The following is a 23,851-nucleotide window of genomic DNA, read 5'->3' as shown; positions in this document are numbered from 1 at the left end:
CACAAAGGGCATCTTGAAACCAAGATCTAAATTATATGTTTGAAAACAAAAAAAAAGGGAAGAATTGGGCTTGGAATCAATAATCCCAATACTTTGCCCACACTAATGATGACTTCACTATCTCGAGATAACAATCTGACTCATAGTAATCAGCCTATATCTATTCATGATATTGATTGATATTGTATAGACAGCTGAAATTAAACATTTATTGTGCCATGTGCCCTCATTGGAATAGCCATATAATAGCAGAAGGCAGAACAGTTCAGAGTTACTATGTCTGCAGTAAAGGATACAAACACCTCAAGTCTCAGGAGCAGACAAGAACCTGGAAAAACTGTAAAAAGTACTGTATTCCAAAATAGACTGCACATACACTTTAGCTATAGTTTACTGAAAAAGGTATCAGCATAGTGCATCTTTATACCCAAACTCACCTTAACCCCTCTCAGAAGGTGCACTGGAGGAAAGGATTAATCATACAAAGTTTATATACCTGGACAAATGATGGTTTGTCAGTCACATCAACAAACTATCCACTATTGATGTTGGCCTGGCATCCAGAACAATAGTTAAATATTATAACAGCAGATGACTCCTTTAATTCATCACCACAAAGCACCCCTGCCAGCTGCAGATGTAATCAGTAAATGTGAATACATCACGCTATAGGAGGCAAGTTATTTGCAAGTGGTGAAAGTCTATATGTACATGTACTCTTCACATTACATTCTCTCGCCCACCATCCAGAAGAACATTTACATTTGTTGAACTGCTCAGCACGATGTACTTGTGAGAAAAATGCTTCACATGTTCCCCATATAGATCAATGAGGCCAGATGACAAGAGGGCATTAGAAGGTAAACAAGGGGAAAGGGGATGAAGAGAAGGGATGAGGTTAAGTGGATCTTACTTTGCCTCCAGGGCCAGTGCAACAATGGCAGCAGCCATGGGAGCCGAGGCCGATGTCCCTGTGTGACTGTCTGTACATCGATGTCTCAGGTCTGTTGTGATCTGCAAACAGAGGAGAAGAATAGGAGAGTGAAGACAGAGTTAGACAAGGGAGGAAAGAGAGATGAAGAGGAATTACAGGAATGAAGACAGAAAAAAGGGCAGGAAAGAGATGAGACACAACCCAAAAGAAAACAGTTGAAGAGGAAGAGTAGGCCGTTACAGATGTGGAGTTAGAGGAAGAGAAGATAAAAATAGTGACAGTATTGGAAAGAGGAGAGGGAGAAAGAAACAGATACAGATATTGAAGTCATGAGGATCAGAAGGATTTAGACAGACCTAAAACTCGCATTCCAGCCTTAATACACCGCCTCACTAAAGTTACCACACACAGATATTCATGCACAAGTACACAAATCACCAGTTTTCCAGAGAATTAAAGGAAACAATTCAATACGGAAGGAGAATCCAAGGACGACTCAGAGGGTAAAAGGAGTAGTAAAGCATGTTGATAAAGTGCTGTATGTTCGCGTGATTGTTTGGACTTTAAACAGCCAACAATTCAGAGAGCTTGACAGTCAGTCAGGCAAGAAAAGCTTGTCTAACTTCTAGTATGAGCCCTCATCAAAGGGCCTTTCCTGGACCAAAAGGTTTGAGGGATATCTGAATACACACAGACAGAATCTGAAATGGTTAAGTCAGAAGTGAAATTAGTCCAACGGCATTAAATAGACAGAACAAGTAGATTAGACTGGCATTCACATATATGAGGTTCTACTGTACTAATATATACACACACATATAGATAGAGATAGAGATAGAGTGTGTGCATCAGAATGGGGAATGTAGGCAAAACACTGCCAGACAAGCAACCTCACAGTGGACAACTGTCACTGTCCGATCCCAGTAGAGCATGAGAGTGATTTGGTCAATGTGGGTCAAACCACCCAGCCACACACACACACACACGTTCTAAAATTTACCATACACACAATGTCCTCACAATCTTTCGGTCGTAGTTCTCCCCGCTGCTGTAGGTGGTGGTCAGTGTGGACGAGCATTCCTCCAGGTACCATGGCTTGCGTCCGCTCTCAGCTGTGCTGGAGATGGAGATGGTGTAGATGGAGTTGGTGTAGCCATCGCAGGAACAATGGTCTCTACTGCGCCCACCGTTTCCTGAAGCCCACACGAAAATAGAGCCACGACCCTTCCTCCCCTAACAGGAAAAGATGCAGAGAGGATACAGTAGAGGCTGCAGATTTGTTTTAGCAGTAAGAGGTGATCATTTTTCATCAGGCTTTGTTTTTTTAAATGTTCTCTTAATGTCTGTCAGAGTAAAATTTATGTGTTCAGGTATGCAGAAATCACTGTATGACAAAGATTTATTCTATCAGCAACAGTCAGAGGCAGAAAAGACCAGTTGGCAGCAAAGCCTGAATACAAGTCCCCAGCAGCCTGTGGATGTCTCTGAACTGTGAATTGATTGATCCCAGTTCAATAATTATAACTGGGCAGAATACAATGGTGTTTTCTTTCCTTTGAAAAGTTGACATAGTTGAGTGTCATGCTGTGTGAGTGAGATTTTGCCTTATGTCAGTGCCACACAGGTTACAAAGTTACGAGTTAATTTACTGACTGACATCAGACTTTATTACTAGAATAATGTCATAATAATTAGTATAAATTAGATACAGAAACATTGCCTTAAAAAGATGTTTGTTTTGTTAATAATTTAGCAACATTATTGCATCACGTCTGATGTTTGAATTTAGGTTTATTTTTTCACATTGGTTTCAGCAGTAAGATTTCTATATCAATATCGTTTGAAAAGAGTAAAATCATGGTTATGCGTTATTTTTACCCAGTTTTATTTTGTCTAATATTTTTTGTTAGTTCGGTGCATGTCAGTGAGTTTTACCTCAATCTTTTTAAGCATGTACATTTTTGTAAATATTGCCTAAACAATGCCCTGCACTTTAAGAATGCATCAAAATAATGTTATTGATCGTACACGAATAGGAAAGCAAATCAATAAAGCCACAAATATTAATAAAATGACAAAGTTTTTACAATGACTCATTGTACATGTTTTGCATTTGACCACATTTTGGCAGAACATTGTACACATATGGACATTTGAGGAAGTGAGGAACATTATATGACCAGCAAGGCAGCTCTTTAATATTAAAATCCAGGTTTCCAGAAGATGTTACACAGTATATCTAAAGAAAAGACCCAGGCCAGCTCAGAGTGTGCCTCAGATTGACTAAAACTGTGAATAAAGACACCAATTGATTAACTAATAAGAGTTTGCGGTCTCAATTCTTTTTTCAATTTGATACCTCCTCTGGGCAAATGCTGTTTACTTTTCTTTTTTAGACATTGTACTTCTAGAATAGAGTTGAAAATGACCTAACTCAGGCCGACACACTGAGCTAGTTACAGTGCTGGTGATGTCCGACTGAGGTGTCACACCAAAGTACAGCCAGCAAAAAAGGCATCTGAAAAACTACACCACACACACATCACACACACACACCACACACACACACACACACACACACACACACACACACACACACACACACACACACACACACACACACACACACACACACACACACACACACACCACACACACACACACACACACACACACCACACACACACACACACACAACCACACACACACACACACACCACACACACACACACACACACACACACACACACACACACACAGCACACCCACACACACACACACACACACACACACACACACACACACACACACACACACACACACACACACACACACACACACACACACACACACACACACACGACACACACCACCACACCACACACACACACACACGTTTTTTCAAAAAGGGGGCTTCTGTCAAGCAGTGATAAGGAAGTGGAGCCCCTGTTGAGTGAGGAGGCCGGATCAGACAGGAGGCGAACGCTGACAGATGAGAGCAATGGAGAGCAAGAAAGGAAGGGACAAAGAATGAGAACAGTGAGTAGAGAGAGGACGAAGGAACGAGGAGGATGAAGAAACACAATATGAAACTGATGCACAGCAATCGTCATCAAGAGATCGAAAAGGAGAGCAGAGACCAAAGAATAAACAATTAATTGGTCAAAAGAATTTCTAATTAATTAATTTGTCATCATGAACAGTTTCAGTGATTAATTACTTATTTAGACAGAAAAAATGACAGCATTCACGATATTTTTTGCATTTCTCTACTTTTGTCTTCTTTTCTAATATCACACACACACCTTGCCTGTATGCACCTTTGTTCCTTTCTCTTTTGTCTTTTTGGGTAACATGCCAAAGGCAGTCAGACTTCAAGTAAAGGTTTCAGTCTCACCCTCATCAAGGGGGCTACATCTGTTTAACCAAATGGCAGAACACCAGCATAACAAACTCTGTTTGTGTCTGTGTGTGTGTGTGTGTGTGTGTGTGTGTGTGTGTGTGTGTGTGACCAGTTAATGACTTCACCCCTCTTAACCTTTTGTTATAGCTTTTCCACTCCACCCGGCCAACAACACAGCGGCAGATTGTCGTTATGCAAAATACGCTATGAATATGTAGATGAATATATGCTAACAGACCACACACACACACACACACAAGAGTGTATTTATATCTTTCCTAATCATATGAATATCAATGCCAAAGTCTTGGCTGAGCAGTGAAGCATATGTTCATTTGTACATTGATCTGTATGTGAATGTGTATGCATGGTTGCATATGCCCACCATGCGGATGCCGTTCTCGAAGGCCTGCCTGGCCAGAGATGCTGGTCCATCCACGGTCTTCCCGTCATCATCAGGTCCCCAGCTGGCGCTGTAGATGTCAATGTGCTGCGGCTGGAGGCTCAGAGACTTTGCCTCCACCATATCGGTTACATCGCCATCCAGCATTCGCACACCTAATACATATACACACACACAAACAAAGAGAAATAATAGCATGCACAAGCTACTTTAATCTTTGCTCTATGCATTTCATTCCAGATGTTTAATAATATGCATCTACCTGCTTAATGTTAAAATAAATGTAACACACTCAGACAAATAAAGTATTTAATTAAGCTAATCAATTTAAGTATCACAATGTGCGTGTCCCACAGAAACACCATGTATCATTAGAAGTTACACTTTAATCAAATATGTTGCTCCTCTTTAATATGCAAATTTCTACAAGAACTCTATAATTCAAGTTCTTATCACATGTTTTTTAGGTCGAAGCAGTCGTGCATCACCATGACGGCATCTCAATGGTGTGTGGGTCATAAGCACATGATCAATCAGTGAAACAAATACAACCTAAAAACACAGAATTGATGAAAGTTAAACCCTGTTGGTGGAATAATAATCTCCTCATCACTCACCTCCTATTCTGGCATTGTAGGCAATCCCCACTATGCAGTGGGAGTTGTTTGCGGCTGCAGCAACTTCGCCTGCACACCGTGTCCCGTGTCTGAGGAAAGATTGAAGAATGAACAGCTTACTTTACAAATTTAGAACACACCTACGTACACAAGCAGGAGACACTAGGCACACTAGCAGATACACATGCAGCTTTTGAAGTGGAAACAAGGACTGAATGCACACATTTTCACAGATAGATGTGCACATTCATGTTGATGCAATCCGTAACAAAATTATTTCAGAATAATAAGTGTTACAATATAGCAAACAATATAAATATTGGGGTCATTCTAGCTTTTGCCTCACAGGCCTAAAAGAGAACAGAAAAAGAGGTAGTTCAACATTCTCCATAGCTAATGCTCCCCAAATGAGCAAATACACACAAACAGAGGCCTTTGGGACCTTTTTCGACATGTCATTGGAGTCAGCAACAAACAAACATAAGAATGTTTGTGTTTTCCGCCTCCTCAAAAGCATCACTTTCTGGATCGCATCAACACACTCACACACCACCTGCAGAGAACATCTGCATCACAACACCCCCCGCAAAAAAGATCTGACCGCTGCCATGGAAACCCAGCATCTAGCTGTCCAACCCCCAGGAGAAAGACACAGGGAAGTTTTAAAGTCCAGGGACTCGGTTTACAGCAACTTGATGATTTCAGGTAAACATTTATTTAGCAACATGATCAAAAGGTTTACAATCTATCACTACACATCTTCACTGTCTACACTTACCTACGGTGTATACAGCAACATCCATGCTCGGCAACTTCATCAAAAACGTTCAGAACTAAAACTTATATATCTCCTATTGGAGAAAACCCCAATATCGCAAAACAAATACTTTGTAACAAAACTGTCAGGAAGCTCGTTTTAACAAAATGACATCCAACTCGGACATAACACGAGTTTCCATAAGTTGTTTTGTCATATTGTCCTTTTAGATGTGTGGTGGATGGGGAATAATAGTTAAGTCTGCAGACACAAAGAACTTCCCTGGTAAAGCAATAAATGCTGGTGCATCCAATTATGTTACTTCTTATTTGCTTTTTTTCCCTTGCTTAAATTCAAAGCACAGATGTCAGCACCGCTTGTACACAAAAGTCAGGTTAAAATCCACAAGAGTTAAATCATACTTGTTGCTATACAACACATAGTTTGACCATAAATAAGGTAATACCAATATTTTAAAATGTAGATAAGCATTGCATGGATAATTATAGATCAATATCCCTTCTTCCTCAATTTAAAAAAAAATATTAGAGACACAAACGAGCAATGCGCATCATGAATAAGGTTAATTACTACTCATGTTATGAAATGTAATGATTTGGTATATTATAAAATAATGCAAACAATGTACAGAGCTAAAGCAAAGTCACTGCCAGACTCAAAAGTCGTTTTCAATATATGGATGTAAATAGGATTTGAGAGATGTTTGTAAGTTTACCTTACAAAAAGCAAAAAACTAGATTAAAAGAAAAATGTATCTCTGTTGTAGGAGTTCAATTATGGAACAATGCTAACCATAAGAATGGTCGACTCATTTTTGGTTTTAAAACTATTTTTGAGGATTACAAGTGTGAATGAATATATATATATATATATATAGTATATATATATATAATATATATATTTTTTTTTTTTTCTCTTCTAATTATCTGATTTAATTCATAATAATTTAGGATACGAATATATAAGCATTTATGCTTCTGCCTAAACCTTTTCAGTCATTTCTTTTTGTATATTAGATTGTGGCTTTACTTACTGTATGTAATGATTTACTGAATAAAACAGACAATACAAAACCACAATCGACAGTTTCCCAGATGAAGCTAAAGTTAGCTTTATTCCACAGAAATCTAAAGCTGACGTAAACACGGCGCGTCGTCTGTCCACCCACATAACATCATAAGCAACATGAATTCAACCTTAAAAAGAAAAACAGCTCATTAAGCTGCATCTGTAGGCTCATGTCTCTTTAGACAATGCATTACCAGCAGGGACTGAGACACTGTCAAGGCACTTGGGCCTCAGCAGCTAAACACACACATACACAACTAAATCTACTCACTAAGCCAAACTGGCACCTGACAAGAGCCTCTCACTCACTCACTCACTCACTCACTCACTTCACTCACATCACTCACTCACTCACTCACTCACTCACTCACTAGCACGCAGCAAACATAGACAACCAATTCCTCCAAACAGAAGACCCACAACCTACCCACAAAAGTAACAATCAAATACACTAATGTAAATCACCGCACCCATGATAAGGTCAAGGCTCAGGAAATACAGACAGTGAGGCAAAGAGCTTCTGGTAAAAATCAATCAGAAAAACATGAGGCTGACTCTAACCCCAAAACGACATAATATATTTTACCTGAACCATATTTTAACAGTTAAAATAATATTTCTCTCGTCGCTCATCATTAGATCTGCTATAGATTGTTTTTCTTACTTGTTCTCATTGGTGCGTCATATCGAGGCATGGGATCCATATCATTACCGTTGACATCAAAGCTGGCTTGAGGATCCTGCAGGAGACAGAGGTCAAAACTAGTACGTCAAACACCAAAATGACAGTTGCAATAATGATTGGGGAGAGAGAAAACAACCAACAGGCAAATTCATTAGAAAGGCAAGTCCAACACTACTGTGTGTGTATGTGTGTGTGTGTGTGTGTGTGTGTGTGTGTGTGTGTGTGGTGTGTGTGTGTACGTGTGTGTACGTGTGCGTGTGTGTACGTGTGCGTCGGTGTTAGATCTTTAGGCCACCAAAAGCTTCTCTAACCCGAATCAAAACAGTTCACATTGCATCACTCACAACGGTTTTAATAAATCGAATGTAATCAGGACAAATCAAAATCTGCGGCGCCGCTCGCACCTTCGGCATAAACAAATCCAGGGCATAGCTATAGTAGCTAATAACAGCAACGCAGGTGCTGTCAAACAGAGTGTGAAACATTTTACATTTTATCTGCACAGTTGATTGATGGCCTTACCTGCTGCCTCAGGCCATGAAGTTGCTCTAAAATATCTGGCCATGGTCTGAGGTGGAAATACCTCTGAATACAGATTAAAGTATGTAACCCACAGACAAATAAACATGTAGAACACAGCACATCTGCACACCCACAGGTTTGAGGAAGTTTTTCTTTGAAAAGTAAATCCATGAACCAATGAATATCTGATCTAAATCTCCACCAGTATTGCTGTTTAGTTGATTATTTGGCTTATTATTTCTTTTTTGGCTAATTAATTATTTATTTTAGTTTTTGATAAACTTAGTCTTTAATATACAAAGATTAACACTTTTTAATGAAATTGCACTGACTGGTCAATACTCAACGTGCACACACACACACACTGCTGCTCCTAGCCGCCTACATGCGCATACATACACACTCACGTAGTTCTGAAAGAGGTCTGGGTGGTTCCTCTCGATGCCATCATCTAGTATGGTCACCACCACGTCTTTACCCGTGTAGCCTCTCTTCCATGCCCCCATGATGTTCATGTCCGACTGACAGTTATGGACGTCGTCGTTACAGTGCTGGAGAGGTGGTGGCAGGAGGTGGAGTGAGAGAAGGTGATAAAGGGGGGGGGGGGGGGGGGGGGGGGGGGGGGGGGGGGGGGGGGGGGGGGGGGGGGGGGGGGGGGGGGGGGGGGGGGGGGGGGCAAAAACAAACAAAAAAACACATCAGCATCATTCTGCGCCCAACCTAATGAAATTGTCCATTTAACCTACAGCAAGTGTGAGCATTAGCATTTTTCATATAGAGCCAAAGTCATAAAGTCAGTTCAAAGTGTTTGAAAAGGTCAGATGGTGCATTCCAATACCCATACTACTGTACTATTTAGCATGCCAGAAAAGATTTAGTATGTTCCCAATACATAGTAATATACAAAATACCAGGATGTCCTACTGCATCCAGACAGTATTTTGCCAGCATGCTTTTGTGGCTATTCTGTCCCAAAATCCTCTGCACAGCAAAAGATATATAACTTCAACTGAGCCACCGAGAGAGGCACAGGCAGATGACAGCCTGATGCTCATTCACTCGATATCACACACGGCTATATTAGCAATACTGATTTAAGTTAAGGGCTCAATGTAATTAACAAAGTATTAGTCTTAGTTGTATGCACACTGCTCTGTGACGACATATTTTACTACAGAATAACACTGCAATTTGCTTGCAGGTTCAATGTGATTAAAAGTCATGTCTGAAGTCGCTGATACTGGTTTATCTCATGCGTCTCTTGATTTATCTTTAAAATAGATACAAAAAGATACATATGGAGCAACTACGGATACATTTCACTGGCAGAATTGTTTCAACCGTAGGCAGGTACTTAGAAATGACTAGAGGAAGTCAATTTCTAAGTAAAAACACACAAGTTCAAAACGTTCTGTCCTACAGCTCACAAATACATTTAAAACCTCTGGTCAAAGTATTAGGAGTTATTTCTACTAAGTAAACAATTGACAGAGTAGAGGACACAGACACACACAGACACACACGGACACACCTGAGGGTGTATGCAAACACTAGTGATAAGCGAATCTGTGCAATATGAATTTGCATGTCCTGTGTTTGTGTGCGTGCGTGTGAACACTGCCAATCTCTGAGATAACGATTTTGAAATGCAGGAACACAGCGTATATAATACACACAGTATGTGCAAACTTATGAGTAAACACAGAATGTTTCAGCTTGGCCTTAAGAATGTCATCTCTATTGCTTTGTTATTTAATACAGTAAAAATACACACAAATCGCTTATCGCCTTGCAGTAATCAGGATCATGCCATGGCCTCGATTGACCTTTGACCCACAAACTCCAAAAAATGTAGAACGAAGGAGAATGCATACAACAGCAGTGGAAATATATGAAGATATTGGCCTCTGAACTTGTGATATTCTTGTTTTGGTGTCAGTAGTCATGGCGAAGAAAGAGAGAGAGAGAAAGAAAGTATCTGGTTATACATGTACTCACAATGTACCACATGCTGCTCCACTTGGCGTCATTATAGAATATGTTTGTTCTGGGCTGGGTAGCTGTGGGCGGGGCTAGTCAAAGAAAGGGGCGGGTCTGGCTTGTAATCCCTCTTGCATCCTCCTCTTCACCACCTGCTGCTGATCCCACTCCACCTGAACACACAGACACAGATAACAAAAACAAAAGTAAAAAATCAAGTAATACCACACAGTAGCCAAACTGCTTTAACGCATAGTACAAATCAGTCCACAGGTGAAATATCAAACTTTTTTTTTTTTAGAATCATTGTATTTGGAAAATATAAGGTTCTGGGAAAACAATGGGGTCCTTCTTAACAAAGTCTTCAATAAAAAAAGTGAACATGCAGTGCCATTTCTCTTTGACTTTTATGACCATCCCCAGAGGATATGGTGAGTATACGATGGCGCCCGACAGCAAAGACAAAACATTAGAAAGCAGCAGAAATGGAATTACATTTTTTGTGTTTGTGAGCAATAAATGCAGATAACATTGTTAACTGTAGGAGGAAACATTACTGAAGTAAAATGGTGTTTTCATTTCAAAGAAAGAACATTTTAAAAAAGGTGACAACACTCAGCTGAAAAGTAATATTATGAATATGAATCATATGTACATAACTTCAGGCCCTTTTTTACTTGAGGTCTCCCTATTTAATTGTGGATTAGAGCCTATAAATATGCAAATAAGTGATTGTATACAAGAAAGCCTTTGTTAAGAGGAATCTTGAAATATGATCCTTTTCGCCATCTAGACGTTAAAACTCTATTCATTCCAGTGTTAGCCTAGAAGAGTTTGCACTGGAGTCAATTCTTTTCTCTCCATCCGTTTATTTATCCTCGTCTGCAAAACGAACAGACTACATTTCTATACACAGACATATGCACTGTGGACATTATTGTCTCTCAGGTAACATCAATTTCTCAAATGTTATGGGCTCGCTTCAAAGCGCAAAGGCATTCCTTGGCACGTATCATGGAGACGGAATTTTCCGATTTCAAAATCACCATTGCTGGATCTGAGCCCTGGTCACCTCTTTTTTAAAAACCTTCAATCTTATGTTTAGTCTAGCTGAAGTCCTGCAGACGTCATCTGTCTAAAAGGACTGAGATGTTTACATTTGCCAGCTATGATGACAACAAACATTTTAATATTAGTGGGCATAAAACTGGCACATCATGTGTCAAGCTGTATGAGAGCATCCTGAGATGTAAATATTACTGTAATACATCATTTGTGGATTCTTCAGACATGAACATGATTGTGTGCCAGCTTACACAGACTACAGTAGAATCCTTTCAATGTACTTCAGGAATACACCATGTTGTGGAGCTCCTGCTTATTTATTCAGTTAATAATGTGCACTCCTCCTGAAGCAATCCACACACCATCTACTGTGATACAATAGTGTCTACCCATAATGTACAACGGAATTCCAACAGAGTATTCAAAATACTCGCACTGAAAAAGTGTGTTGTTGCTCAGTTTAGCAGATCCAGGAGTCTGAGGCCTATGTGAACAATATTTGACTGCAAAGACAAAACGTTTCTCCACATCAATACAGCTCCAGCAGACAGAGAGGAGAGAAAGCTGACATAATGACTGCAGAGTGATTATCTGGTCTCATGTACTGCAATAATCTGCCTGGCTTTCTGGAGAGTTTGGGAGAAGGAGGCAACCAGACGAGATAGAACGGAGAAGTAGAGCTGAAGAGGAACAAGTCCCAGGAGAGTCAATACGAAAAGACAGAGAAATGGAAGGAAGTGAAAACAAATAGCAAGTGAGAGCAAAAGACAACAAGTGAACGGAGGATGATTGATTTTATTAATAACTTTGATTCAATAACTTAAGTATGCTGCTCTTTATATATTTCAAAGGAGGGAGAGCAGTACAATTATTCTAAGCGAATGACCAAATTGAATAACTCAAGAGTGGAGATCTCCCTTTTAAGAGAGTATATGAATTATGGGAGAAAGAGAAAGAAATGGCAAACCTGGGAAGAGACAAAGAGAAGAAAACACAGCGAGATATTTTGTTTTAGCCTTGTGTTCCTCGGTCTGCCAGGTCTCAGCTCATTTCCCTCCAAGTTCTGTCAGGACCATCAGCTTCAAAGTAACCATTTACACAGGCCATTATCCCCAAACAACACTCATCAGGAATTGTGCCATGCATGTCAACGCAAAAGCGCCGGTGTATCTTTACAATTAGCAAACATTAGCATAGCATCAACCTCAATCTTTGATCAGCAGTGTAACTCAACTGTTCTTGTGTGTAACTTGGTTATTCAAGAAAGGTCTGATCATCTCTGCTTCTCATCTCACCACAAATCCTCAAACGATTCTTCTATACAGATGGTGAAAAATAGAAATGATTTTGCTGAAGTTGGATCCCAATTAGTGGGTAGTTCACCTCTGATTTCTCTGATAACTTTGAGGATTATTAAAGACTTTGCTGACGTGTCCTAATGAACGAGGGCATCAACAGTGGAACCTGAAGTTTAATGTATCTGCGTTCTGGGAAGTATCCACTCTCCTGTAGAGTCTGTGAGACACTGAATCCCTACCACCTCAGTCGGGTGCTGCTCTGTAGTGGATGATGACCTCCACCGTCCCAACGGAGGTGGTATGTCAAGCATTGTTATTGCTATATACTTCCTATCCGGCATACTGACTTAATGCAGTGAATACAAAAGGGTCTTAAAGCAAGCTTCTAATGCATTGTTGTATCAGCAGAACCAGAAACACTACATTGTTGAGTATGCAGTTTAATCCAGACAATATTTGTTTACTCATTAAGCTTTTATCAGCTTTAGTGACACTTCCTGAAAATGAAACTATTCAACCAAAAAGAGTGTTTTTCACATTTTACAACCGAATACTTTAAAAATGGTCTGAAAACCATTCTGATGGTTATTAAGAAGAAGTTTGGATATAATATTTGTAAAGCAATATGTTGCCAGCATACATCCAAACTAGTTTGAAACAGAATCAGCAGGTCTGCAGCTCTGGGTGCTGTAAGAATCTCCTATTGATCATCAATGTCATCCTTGTAACACCTCTCCTCCTCACAAACAACATTTTCTGTTTCATATTGGTCTTAAAAATATTTTTTTTACATTTGGTTCCCTACTTAAGACTGCTATTGCTAACTTATCACAGCTTTGCATTTCTTTATATGGACTTTTTTCTTTTATACACTTTTGTCCTCTAGTCGCAGGATGGCCTGAGGCAGATAAATGATAAACAGGTTTTCTAAAGCAATCACGAGAAATGCCATCCTTTGTTATCTCTTCTAAAAATCACTCAATAGTATCTGCATCAATTGTGTCACATTTGCCAATCCTTATCCAAACAAAGACAATATTACCCTCTATTATTGCCTAATAAAACTTGCCAGTATCACAGCCTTTAATTCTGTACCAATTTGCTGGCAGGCTCTTGGGCATGACGATTGGATCCATATTTTAACTCAAAGGAATGATCTTCTAGCACCTGTACATCTCAGTCACCCTGCTTTTTTCTTTTGTCCAACTCCCTCTTCAATGTCACTCTTTTACTTTTCTCGTCTCTCTCAGTCATCTTCTGCTTTCTCGATGACTTTCCGTTGCATTCCAGGTCTTCTTTCCCGCAGATGCCCATTTTTCCTTTGAGATCGTCTGTCTCCCTTGTTCCCATTGCAACCCCCTTCCTCCCTCCTCTCTCTCATTCGCTCTCTGTGTAAGGGTTTGCAGGTGGCTTTTGCTGGCTGGGTCAGTAACCAGGGGAAACTGGGGAAGAGTTCACTTCAATAGAACAAATGGGAACAAATTGATCCACTTTCACTGCTGTTTTTGAGATGCTGTTTGAGTTGCAGGCAAAAGAATTGAAAGCTGTGAGTTTCAAAAAAGGTCAATGGCTGGTGTAGCAGAACACCCACAACTACCTTTGGACTAACACGAGAAGCCAGTTCTTCTGCTCTTTTAAGTGAAACGCGGCGCCTCAGCCCAAACACAGCACACAGTCCCACAACTTTTCACAGAGTTTGAGCCAAGTGGTGCTGTGCTGGCCAGCTGTAGGTGCTTCTCATAGGGCGTCAACTTCGTAATGGTGCATCTGTTAAACAAATTCAAGGCAAAAACAGATTCAGGAGTCTATTGCAGAGAGTCTCACAAGCATCCTGGCTTTATGGAAATGTATACCTGGGACTGTATGGAGACTCGTGGTACTTGTGGGAATATGAAATGACTTCAAAAGGTCCTAACAAGGCACACAAGTTCAGTCCGTGTTGTCTCCTTGATGCTGTGTGTGTCCTCGTCTTACACACATGTGGAAAAAGCAGCTGGATAATGTAATAATCTACCAGCAGATATTGAGCAGACTTCTGTTTGAAGTCCACTTAATAATTTGGATTTGAGCTCATTCAAGCGTTTTATAAATGTTGTAAAATATCTTCTTTATATAAGCCTTATGCAACACTGAAATGTTATTTTGGCGTCATAGCCAGTCTGAATTTCAGTGTATCCCGGCGAGGATTCAGCTGCAGAACACACCTGGCCCTCAGTTTTCTTGCACATGTCTGGATAAATGACTTTAAGTAAATAAGAGTCTGTCTTGCAAAGTGAAACTCACTGGATACCACTGTGCTCCTGCGACAGATCGTTGTGGACAGACAACAACATTCAGCTGTTGTTTCCCTCTACTAATCTCTGCACAGACATCAAAAGAACATTATTATAAAAAGAAACAACCACCGTAGGACTCTAATTGTTTACAACAAACTTGAAATAGCTGGAAATAGATTTCAGATTTCAAGCAGGCCGAGTATATTATATACCAAAAACTAATAACAGTGCGGAGCTACAAGAAAAGAAAGTCTGTGGCCGTTTAAATTCTCTTGGAAGTCGACGTATATAAGTTATGAGCATACGTCTGCAAGGTGCAAGCCGAGTGCTGCTTAAGACCCAAAGAGAAGATGTCATCACTAACAGTTTTGTATACCCCATTTTAATTGGTGCCGTAGCATATATCTTCTTTCTCAAATTGCTTTACAGGGATTGTGATACACTAAAGGGACAGCTCAACTTCAAAAGAACATTTAAGATGTAACTGGCTTTTAAGTTCTGTTACCGTAAAATTACTAATAATAAAGAGTACAAACATTCTATAAATTCTTGTGAGAATACGCTAATTCTATTTAAATATTTGAAAGTAAAACTAAATTGAAAATCCACTGACTTCCATAAACACTGATAAATATATATAATGAACCTGCAACAGGCTAAACATATTGCATCTAATATTTGAAAAACATAAAAGGAACCAAAGGAAATGTCGGCGACGTGCATCAGAATGAAAACACTTTCTCTCTCCAGGCCAGTGGCCTTGGCCGAGTCCTTCACCATCCTGGAAAATGCTCTTTGACCTGAGAGGCAAGTGACACTGCAGTTCGGCGGATGCCATAAAGCGGTAATCTGTGCTGTGCTGCATCACCATGGTAACATGCGTGCCAATGACTACTGTGGATGGCAGGGTGCGTCTTGCATGGCACCGCTACACCCATCTGACTCACTCGCACACAAACACACACGCTGTCATTATTACAAAACATCATTAGTAGTATGCCAGACTGCGCTGGTGCCAAAGTAGCCATCACATTGATCCCAAACCCACAGACAGGTCACAGATTATGATGAAAGCATAACGAGTCAGGGGAAAATACTCTTTCCTTCTCTCTTCAGCTGCTCCTCACTCTCCTTCTGGTACAAGAGCTCCTTTAACCTCTCCTCTCTGAACAAATCCTCGAAATTCTCAGTCTTTCAGCCAGCTGGCATAAGGACACAAACCTTCCTCCATTGTGGCAGAGTGTCAGGCGAGCAAGAGAACCAACAATGGAGGGAGGGAGACGACTACACTGAAAGCAACAGTGATAACTGAAGGTAGGAGAGGGAGTCTGAAGAAGAAAAAAGAAAAGAGTCGACAGGTAGGACAGCAGGTGGACAAAACAAGCCGAGTGGACCAAAAGAAAAAGATAATTGAAGAAACAAGGAGATAGAGGACAACAAGATAAATGGATGACTGACAGGTACTGTCTTGTCTTTTCTTTCCGTTTCACTCTCTATTTCATCCTTGTTTTTATTTTATTCCACTCATACATCATTATCATTCCTCAGCAGTCAGCTTGCACTCATGTGCATGCACAGATACAAACAAACTTGCATGTCCTTGAATCCATTCTTCAAAACACACAAACACATTGCTGCTGGATGAAATCCCTGAAGTCACAAAAAGTCAATATGTTTCAAAATTGACATGAACGGGATATTTTAAGAGTCACTGTAATGGATCTAGAGTTTCATGTTGTTTTCTCAGGATCAAGCCCCAGCCTGCTTGATAAAGTTACACACATCATCAAACGTGCAGACAACAAGTAAAGTTTTCTGTCAGACACAAATATGACCAATAATATTCTAGCAGTAGTCAAGAATGGGACATCTGCACAAACTGCCGTGCCACTGAATCCCATTTACAGCTATCTACTTCAGCACTCTATACACATAAATCTAAACAAGACGTCAGTAAAGGGAAATGGTAACATCGTGTGCTCCTTTTGTACACTCCACTAACTCGTTGTGTGTAATTTGATGAAATTCAGGCTACAGCCACACTACTACATTTCCATGTTAAAACCCAAGCTTTTTACTGAGCGTTCACCTTACTCTGGATTTTTAGGGCACCGAAAACAAAAGGAGTTTAGAAATGCTACCAAAGTCGGGTATGTTCTTTTCTTTACACACACATGAAATGTGGTCTCTGCAGTTAACCCATTCTTAGGAGCAGTGGGCTGCTGTGAAGCACCCAGGGGTTCAGTGTCTTGCTCAAGGACACTTCGACATGCAACTATGGGGAGAGCGAGGTTCGAACCTTGTGATCTCAAGACGACCACTCTCTCCATGAGCTACAGCCGCCCTGGTTTGTGGATTTGAGGAGGGTGATTGACACAAAACGAAGGACTTTCCTTTTCTTATTAATGCTTTTTTTGTTCTGTACAACTATTGAGAAGTACACACAGAAACTGTAAACAAACAAAAGCACAAATGCGCTCCAGTACGACAGGGACTTCAGCCACCCAGCACAGCTACGAATGTGAGAACAGACAACAATTAAACGAGTAAGCAAAGCATGTTAACCAAATGTATTAATATATAATCTAGTAAACTTTGATTTGTAAGGGTTCGTTTTAAAAAAAAAATGTTGTGTTAGTGAGAGATAACTAGAGTAAGATTTTAGAGGAAGATCTAAGTATCAAGCACTACCTTTTATTATTAAAAATTACTATAATACTTAATATAATATTTATTTTCTGTAACCAAGCAACCAATTTACTTTCTGTTTACACAGACACCCGCATGCCCAATATACGTGAATAGTCATGTGACATTCGTTCTCCCCATTGTGTTAGTATGGACGGAAATCATTTCACAAATCGGAAATCGGTCGCCTGTGTGGACGGAGATCGTTTCTCTTTTAAAACCTCAATTTTAAGGGAAAACGTAGTTGTGTGGATTAAGCCTCAGAGTGGGATGAGGTTCAGACTTTATTAATAATGCAGCCAGGGAGTGATGACCTGGTGCAGTGATGAGAGGAGCACTGACAGGACAAGCGATGGGTTTACCTTTGGTCAAACTTTAGTTTGAAGGGCCAGTTCACACACATCGCACACAAACACATATTGTTCAGTTGACTAAGACACTTTCCATATTATATTATAAATCAGGCTTTCCTAACAGGAGTAGAAACCATACCAAAAACATATTTAATACATTTTTATTTTTCATATCTCTCTTTTTTGCAGCCAGTAGTTTCTGGAACAGGACTTTTCTAAGAGCCACGTATATAAATAGTAAAGATTGGATTTCTCAGAATTTTTACATATCATATTTGTACAAGAACATATCCAATTAACTTGCCAGTCCTGACCACACCACCATGTCCAAAATTATGTGAATTTTCTGGACACATTTCATGGCAACATTATGTAAATAAAAGCTGAATGTGTGCAATCTATGAGTTTTTCTTTTTAAGTCTGTGAGCATAAACCTAAAATAAGAGGGAATAGTCTTTACAAAAAATTGAGGTGCAATGTATTCGCATTAAGAAGCTGTTGGATATTGCTTTTTTATTTGAAGGACAATTATATTTATATCATGTTTAATCTCCCACCTCTAAACGTATCCATCAACCCTTACGGTAATAGGTTTGTGGAATAGAAAAGTAGCAGAATATGTCTCACTTATCACAATTCATCTATCAAGATTACTGGTATTTCCCTGCAACGTAATAGTCCCAGTTCTTATTAACACTCTGTCCATGCCATAATCCATTTGTGTGCAAGTTTTGTCTGAGAAAACCAGAGTCAACCTTGTTGGTGTGTAAAGTGGCTTACCTTGGGCTCCATGGAAATAAAACTGTGGCGTCCGCGGCTTGACAAAGTCGACCTCTTGATGGTTCGGCTATGGAAGAAGTGATAGTGGTCTTTGAGATCCCCAATCTGCAAAACACATATGGAGACTTAAGAAACTTATTTATTCTTTCCATAACTCTTTCTACCTGAACATAGTTCTGGAGAAAATCCAATATCACATTTCCATTATCATATTTATTCTTGTGGATTGCATTTCACAGTTGAAATAGATGGGACACATAAACTGGTAAACACATCATACGTTCACACGACAAGCGTTTATGACATGAATATGGTAAACTCCTGTTGAGAGTAAAAGTACATTTAGAGAAGTTCCTTTTCTTAAAGTAGTAACGTTACAGTTTTCTGTGTTGTTGTGTTAAATTCCTGTTTTTTTCTGTATATATTATACATTAAGTTTTTTTGAGTTCTTAAAGACGGTCAGTGAAAGAAAATAGGCAATAGGGACGACAAGGTGAGACGGAAAAGGCAGAAAGAGAAATGTACAAACAGACAAAGACTTTGAGTGACAGAGACATGAGGGCAGAGGATCCGCAGACAGACAATGATAGGGAGATGGCCAGCTGCATGACGGTGATTAGTTTTAATAATTGATAAAGACCATACAATCCCTCAGATGTACCCTGTCATGGCTGCCAAGGGTCCTGTGGTGCGTCAGTGATCCATGGCTGAGCTCCACTGCCACAGAACCCATTAGATCAGCTTTCAGCTCAATGCTCATGCACAAACATACATCTTCTAACTTCCAGACTGACAAAATGCAAAACAAGAAAGTGCCAAAAGGCCTTGCTGGATCACTTTTTAGCAAACACCAAACATTAGTGTAACATACAGCTCAAATCAGATGTCTTGGGTAATCCGAATTAAAAGCATTCTACATAAATAGTAACAAAATGTGCTCCCATAATAGGCGGCTACCACTTTGGATGCTTCTCATAGTGTAAACAGGTCTCAACATATCGGGCCACCACTGCCTATTTAATCTACTCATCTGCACTGCCATTAGCAACCCCCTTCTAGGAGTGTCTGCAAATGGAAGCTGCTGGAATAGCTCTACACATTGAATACAATTTTTTTATTAAACCTTAGCCCAGGTCTAAACTTCTGCCGCACTGCTCTTTTTAAAGCAATCTACCGTCTCTCATTGGCTAAAATCACCCATTTATTCCAATTAAAGTGACATTTGGAAATTAGTTTCAACTCCTCTTCAGGTTACTACATCTCATTTTCAATGTGCAGTTTCTCAAACTATTAGCTTGAGTTGCGACTGCTATGACAACATGTGATCAGATGGACATGCATCAGATTATATAGTCCACTTACCTTTCATTATGATGCAATAATCCACATAATGAATCACAGGTTCAGCACAACCTTTGGTTTACTGGAAATTATGTTGTAACAAAGTTGTGAGGTGAAACCACCTGCACTTCAGTGATTCATGATTTCTTCGTAGACTTTTTCACTGGCTGGCATTAACACTTCCATGTCACTTGATACAAAGTCCTACCAGGAATCGCTTAAAAAGGTGATACAAGTTTTTCTCATGGAAGTTATTCTGATTGTGTCATAGCTGAACTACCAACTTGAAGGTCAGGTTTTGCCTGAATAAGTGTAGTTTAGATTACGTGCATGCTGGCCATACAAAAGGACGGGCATCAAATAAGATGATCAGAGCTCACATGCACTTCAAGATCCTGCAATTGCTAAAGAAAATATGTCTACAGACGGTCGCGAATGGAATAACAATATGGATGTTTTATAAACTTCTTGCTACATGGTGCAGATGATGCAGTCCCTTTACCTCTACATTGTATAAAGTGACAGCAAGGATAACAATACATCAATTGATTTCATTTCAATTCACTTCCATAACCTTGACCTCAACTGGCCCAAAATGAGAATTAAAATATTTAACTGAGGCTTATTCTGCAAACCAAAATGTATAATAAATAAAATACTGAACATTTTATTCGTCATCAAAGACACTGGTATGACTAGCGTTGAATCAAAATGATCATCATGAACGGAAAACAACACCCTGTTGGCCTTATGCCTTTAAGCACTGATTTTTCAGTGCAACCTGCTTAAATAATCGTAGAACTTGTTATTGCTGTAACCGCCTCCTGTCCAAGTCTGGCTACATCATCCCCCTCCCTCTCAAAGGCTCCAACTCCTCTCAAATCTTTGAACAGATATCCACGTCTAGGGTCTTGTCAGCTGATTTAGACCCAATTTGGGCCACTGTCTTAGTCTGGGAAGGGGGCTCCATGGTTAAGAGGATTACCCAGAATTCCCCAACGAGGGTGCTCTCTCACTCCATGCCAAACTCTTTTTCTTCCATCCGTCCATCTATCGTCCCTTCTTTCGCTCCCTCCTCCCTCCATCTCCCAGTGTTTTATCTTTGTCTGTTTTCCTCTTTCCAGCCCTGTCAAGAAGACTATATTGTCCCTCTGTCACATGTTTTCCATACCCATCCCCCTTTTCCTCTCCAACTCCTTTGCTTCCCTTCAAAACATGAAACCTCTACTCTTTTATCAGTCATATCCCCAAATCATGTATCACAAGCAAGCACATCCAAGCAAGTTTACTTGAATAAACTTGTATTGTATCTCTTTGTAATCTACAGTAGTGTCAAACTGAAAAAAACGTGCAATAAGTCATCCCACTTGTGTTTAATTGTATTCACCATTTACATTAGTACGGCACTGATATTCGAGGGAGGGGGTTGATAATGGGGATGTCAAAGTTCACATTAGGAAACCAGAGTGTGCTGTTATCTCTCCCATGGGAGCGGCTTTCAGCTGACCCCAAAACCAGGAAGTGAAGTAAAACTCTTGTCTCTGAGGTGTCAAAGTCCAATGAACGCTCCATATTGACATGGAAATTAGGGCGAATGGTGGGGGTCGAGGGCGACACTGCACTCCACAAGGGAATTCCTATGGGGGGCTGGTATGGAAATGGGGGGAGGACTCCACACATTAGTTCCCGTCAAAGAGAGGGGATAAACGAGGCCATTAAGGCCTGCTCTCTGGGGAGTATAGTGGGTGGGCGGGCTGGATAAGGCGAGGAGGAAGGAGTGTGGGGGGGTGGGGGGGTTCAATAGCTGTTGACTAGGCTACCCCACAACAACCTGTCAGAATGCCCCCCTCTGTTCCACGCTGTCTTCACGTTGAGCACTGGCAAGTGCAGGCTTGAACTACCCACGCATTTCGGTCACAATACTCTAAAGTATGTGTGGGGTCCATGTTTGTGTGGCCTATTTTTTTTTTGCCCACAAAGGACACAGGATTTCCCTTTAAAACATTGTCAAAACACATTTTAAGTGACCAATTAAAGACCTCCTCCTGGACCTGTGCAGAGGTCTGTTGATTGATAAAATGACATCATGTAAAGAGAGACAGACACATCCCACACAAGTGTTTCCCTTCTCTGTATGTGTTTTTTTTTTACAGCGGTGGTGGGATATATTTAAGACTTTGGTCCCTACATTTTTCCACAAATATCAGACCTAATGAAAATAGCCTCTTACACTGTAGAAGTGTGCATTGGTGATTTAAAAAAAATGTAAGCTTTAAATATTGACCTTTAAAAATGCAAAAAATGCAAGCCATTCTCGTGAAATACGACGTGCCTATTGCAACATGTTCTCTTGTATTGGTGCCTCATCCGTACCCAAGAAACCCAGTGGAAACACAACTAATTCTGTCAATTTTGTGAATACTGACAAGTATGGGAGCATCGACTCACTAGTGTATCCTAAGTGTAAGTTAATGTTGCCAAGTCAAGCATTGACCGGTCAGGGGAGGTTTTGCACAACAATTGTACAGTGTTAAAAAAAGACTAGAAATCTTTTGATGTCAATTTCAAGAAGACCACAAAGCCAACATCACTATGTCTCACTTGTGTGTCGAAAAGATCAAGCACACGAGACCGCTGTTGCTGCGAGGCTGGCAGTGAGCTCACTAGCTCCAGCCCGCAACGTGAACACGATCCGCGGAAAACACAGAGAGGAGGCACCTGTTGTGCCATCCTGCTCTTGATCTTCTCGATAGGTTTTCTGCCGCTTCTCTCTCCTTGTGTGACATACAGAGAGCTACATACACAAGGACTGAGTTAGAGAATCACAGAGACGGTGCATTGCTCAGGTTTGGACTTCAGACCGTTAACGTTTGACTTCGTATCATATGTCTACTGGTAAATAAATAATAACCCCCATGCCATGCCCGACTTTTGTAAGAGTTGTCAAAAACAAGAAACGACAACAAAAAAAGGCACACAAAAAGAGGCAACCGTTGATGGAGCAATAGGCGACCTACCTGTCCCATGTTCCTATAGCCATATTTATCCGCTATCCGCTCGGCTACATCGGGTCCACCGGCTATCCTGACTGCCCAGTGGTTGGTGTAAATCCGAGCGTTGCACGGCGGGGACGCAAAGCTGAGACAGAGCGCCAGGACGCACAGCGAGCTTCTTCTCCAAGCGGCGTTGCGGACCATCTTCCCCCACTTTTAATCCGACTCTTCTCCTCCTCCTCCTCCTCAGCCGACCTCAGAACTACCAAACTTCTCTTCTCGCCGAGCAAGACTCTCATAGAAGCACAACTATCCAGCCAAAAAAAAACAGTAGAAGAGGGAGAAAGAGAGGGAGAGAGGGGGAAGGAACGGAGCCCGGGAGAGGAAAAAAATAGACCTTATCCTCAAACCTCTGCCTTCCACATGGGAGAGTTGAAGTTTGCGTTTCGAGTGCCCTCTCTGTTTTTCCACAGTGGAGGAGGAGGAAGTGTATGTGCGCCGTGCGTCTTTGCGCGCGAGTTCGTGTACGTGTGTGTGCGCGCGCGCGCGGAGCTCCTCAAAGCGGATTTCTCTTCTCCACGAACAACTCGGATGTTGGTTGTTCAGCGCATCGGGCTTTCATGTGGCGAAATGGCTACAGCGCCTCCCCACAAATAACTAGCTGACA

At 40.6% G+C, this 23,851-nt stretch overlaps 1 protein-coding gene across 1 annotated transcript in view; it reads right to left on the bottom strand.

Moving 5' to 3' along the window:
• pcsk5b (proprotein convertase subtilisin/kexin type 5b) overlaps positions 1 to 23,851 on the bottom strand; it is a 44,733-nt gene extending 20,882 nt beyond the window's left edge. Inside the window, 12 exon segments of the mRNA XM_034541264.1 lie at positions 914 to 1,014; positions 1,955 to 2,167; positions 4,723 to 4,895; positions 5,358 to 5,446; positions 7,868 to 7,880; positions 7,883 to 7,943; positions 8,818 to 8,961; positions 10,409 to 10,480; positions 10,482 to 10,523; positions 10,525 to 10,563; positions 18,851 to 18,955; positions 23,209 to 23,851. Coding sequence (XP_034397155.1) covers positions 914 to 1,014; positions 1,955 to 2,167; positions 4,723 to 4,895; positions 5,358 to 5,446; positions 7,868 to 7,880; positions 7,883 to 7,943; positions 8,818 to 8,961; positions 10,409 to 10,480; positions 10,482 to 10,523; positions 10,525 to 10,563; positions 18,851 to 18,955; positions 23,209 to 23,388 — 1,232 coding nt within the window. The 5' untranslated portion in view covers positions 23,389 to 23,851.

Source organism: Cyclopterus lumpus, chromosome 9 (assembly GCF_009769545.1).
Source record: "Cyclopterus lumpus isolate fCycLum1 chromosome 9, fCycLum1.pri, whole genome shotgun sequence".
Taxonomy (NCBI): Eukaryota; Metazoa; Chordata; class Actinopteri; order Perciformes; family Cyclopteridae; genus Cyclopterus; species Cyclopterus lumpus.
This window is presented reverse-complemented; position numbering and strand designations above follow the sequence as displayed.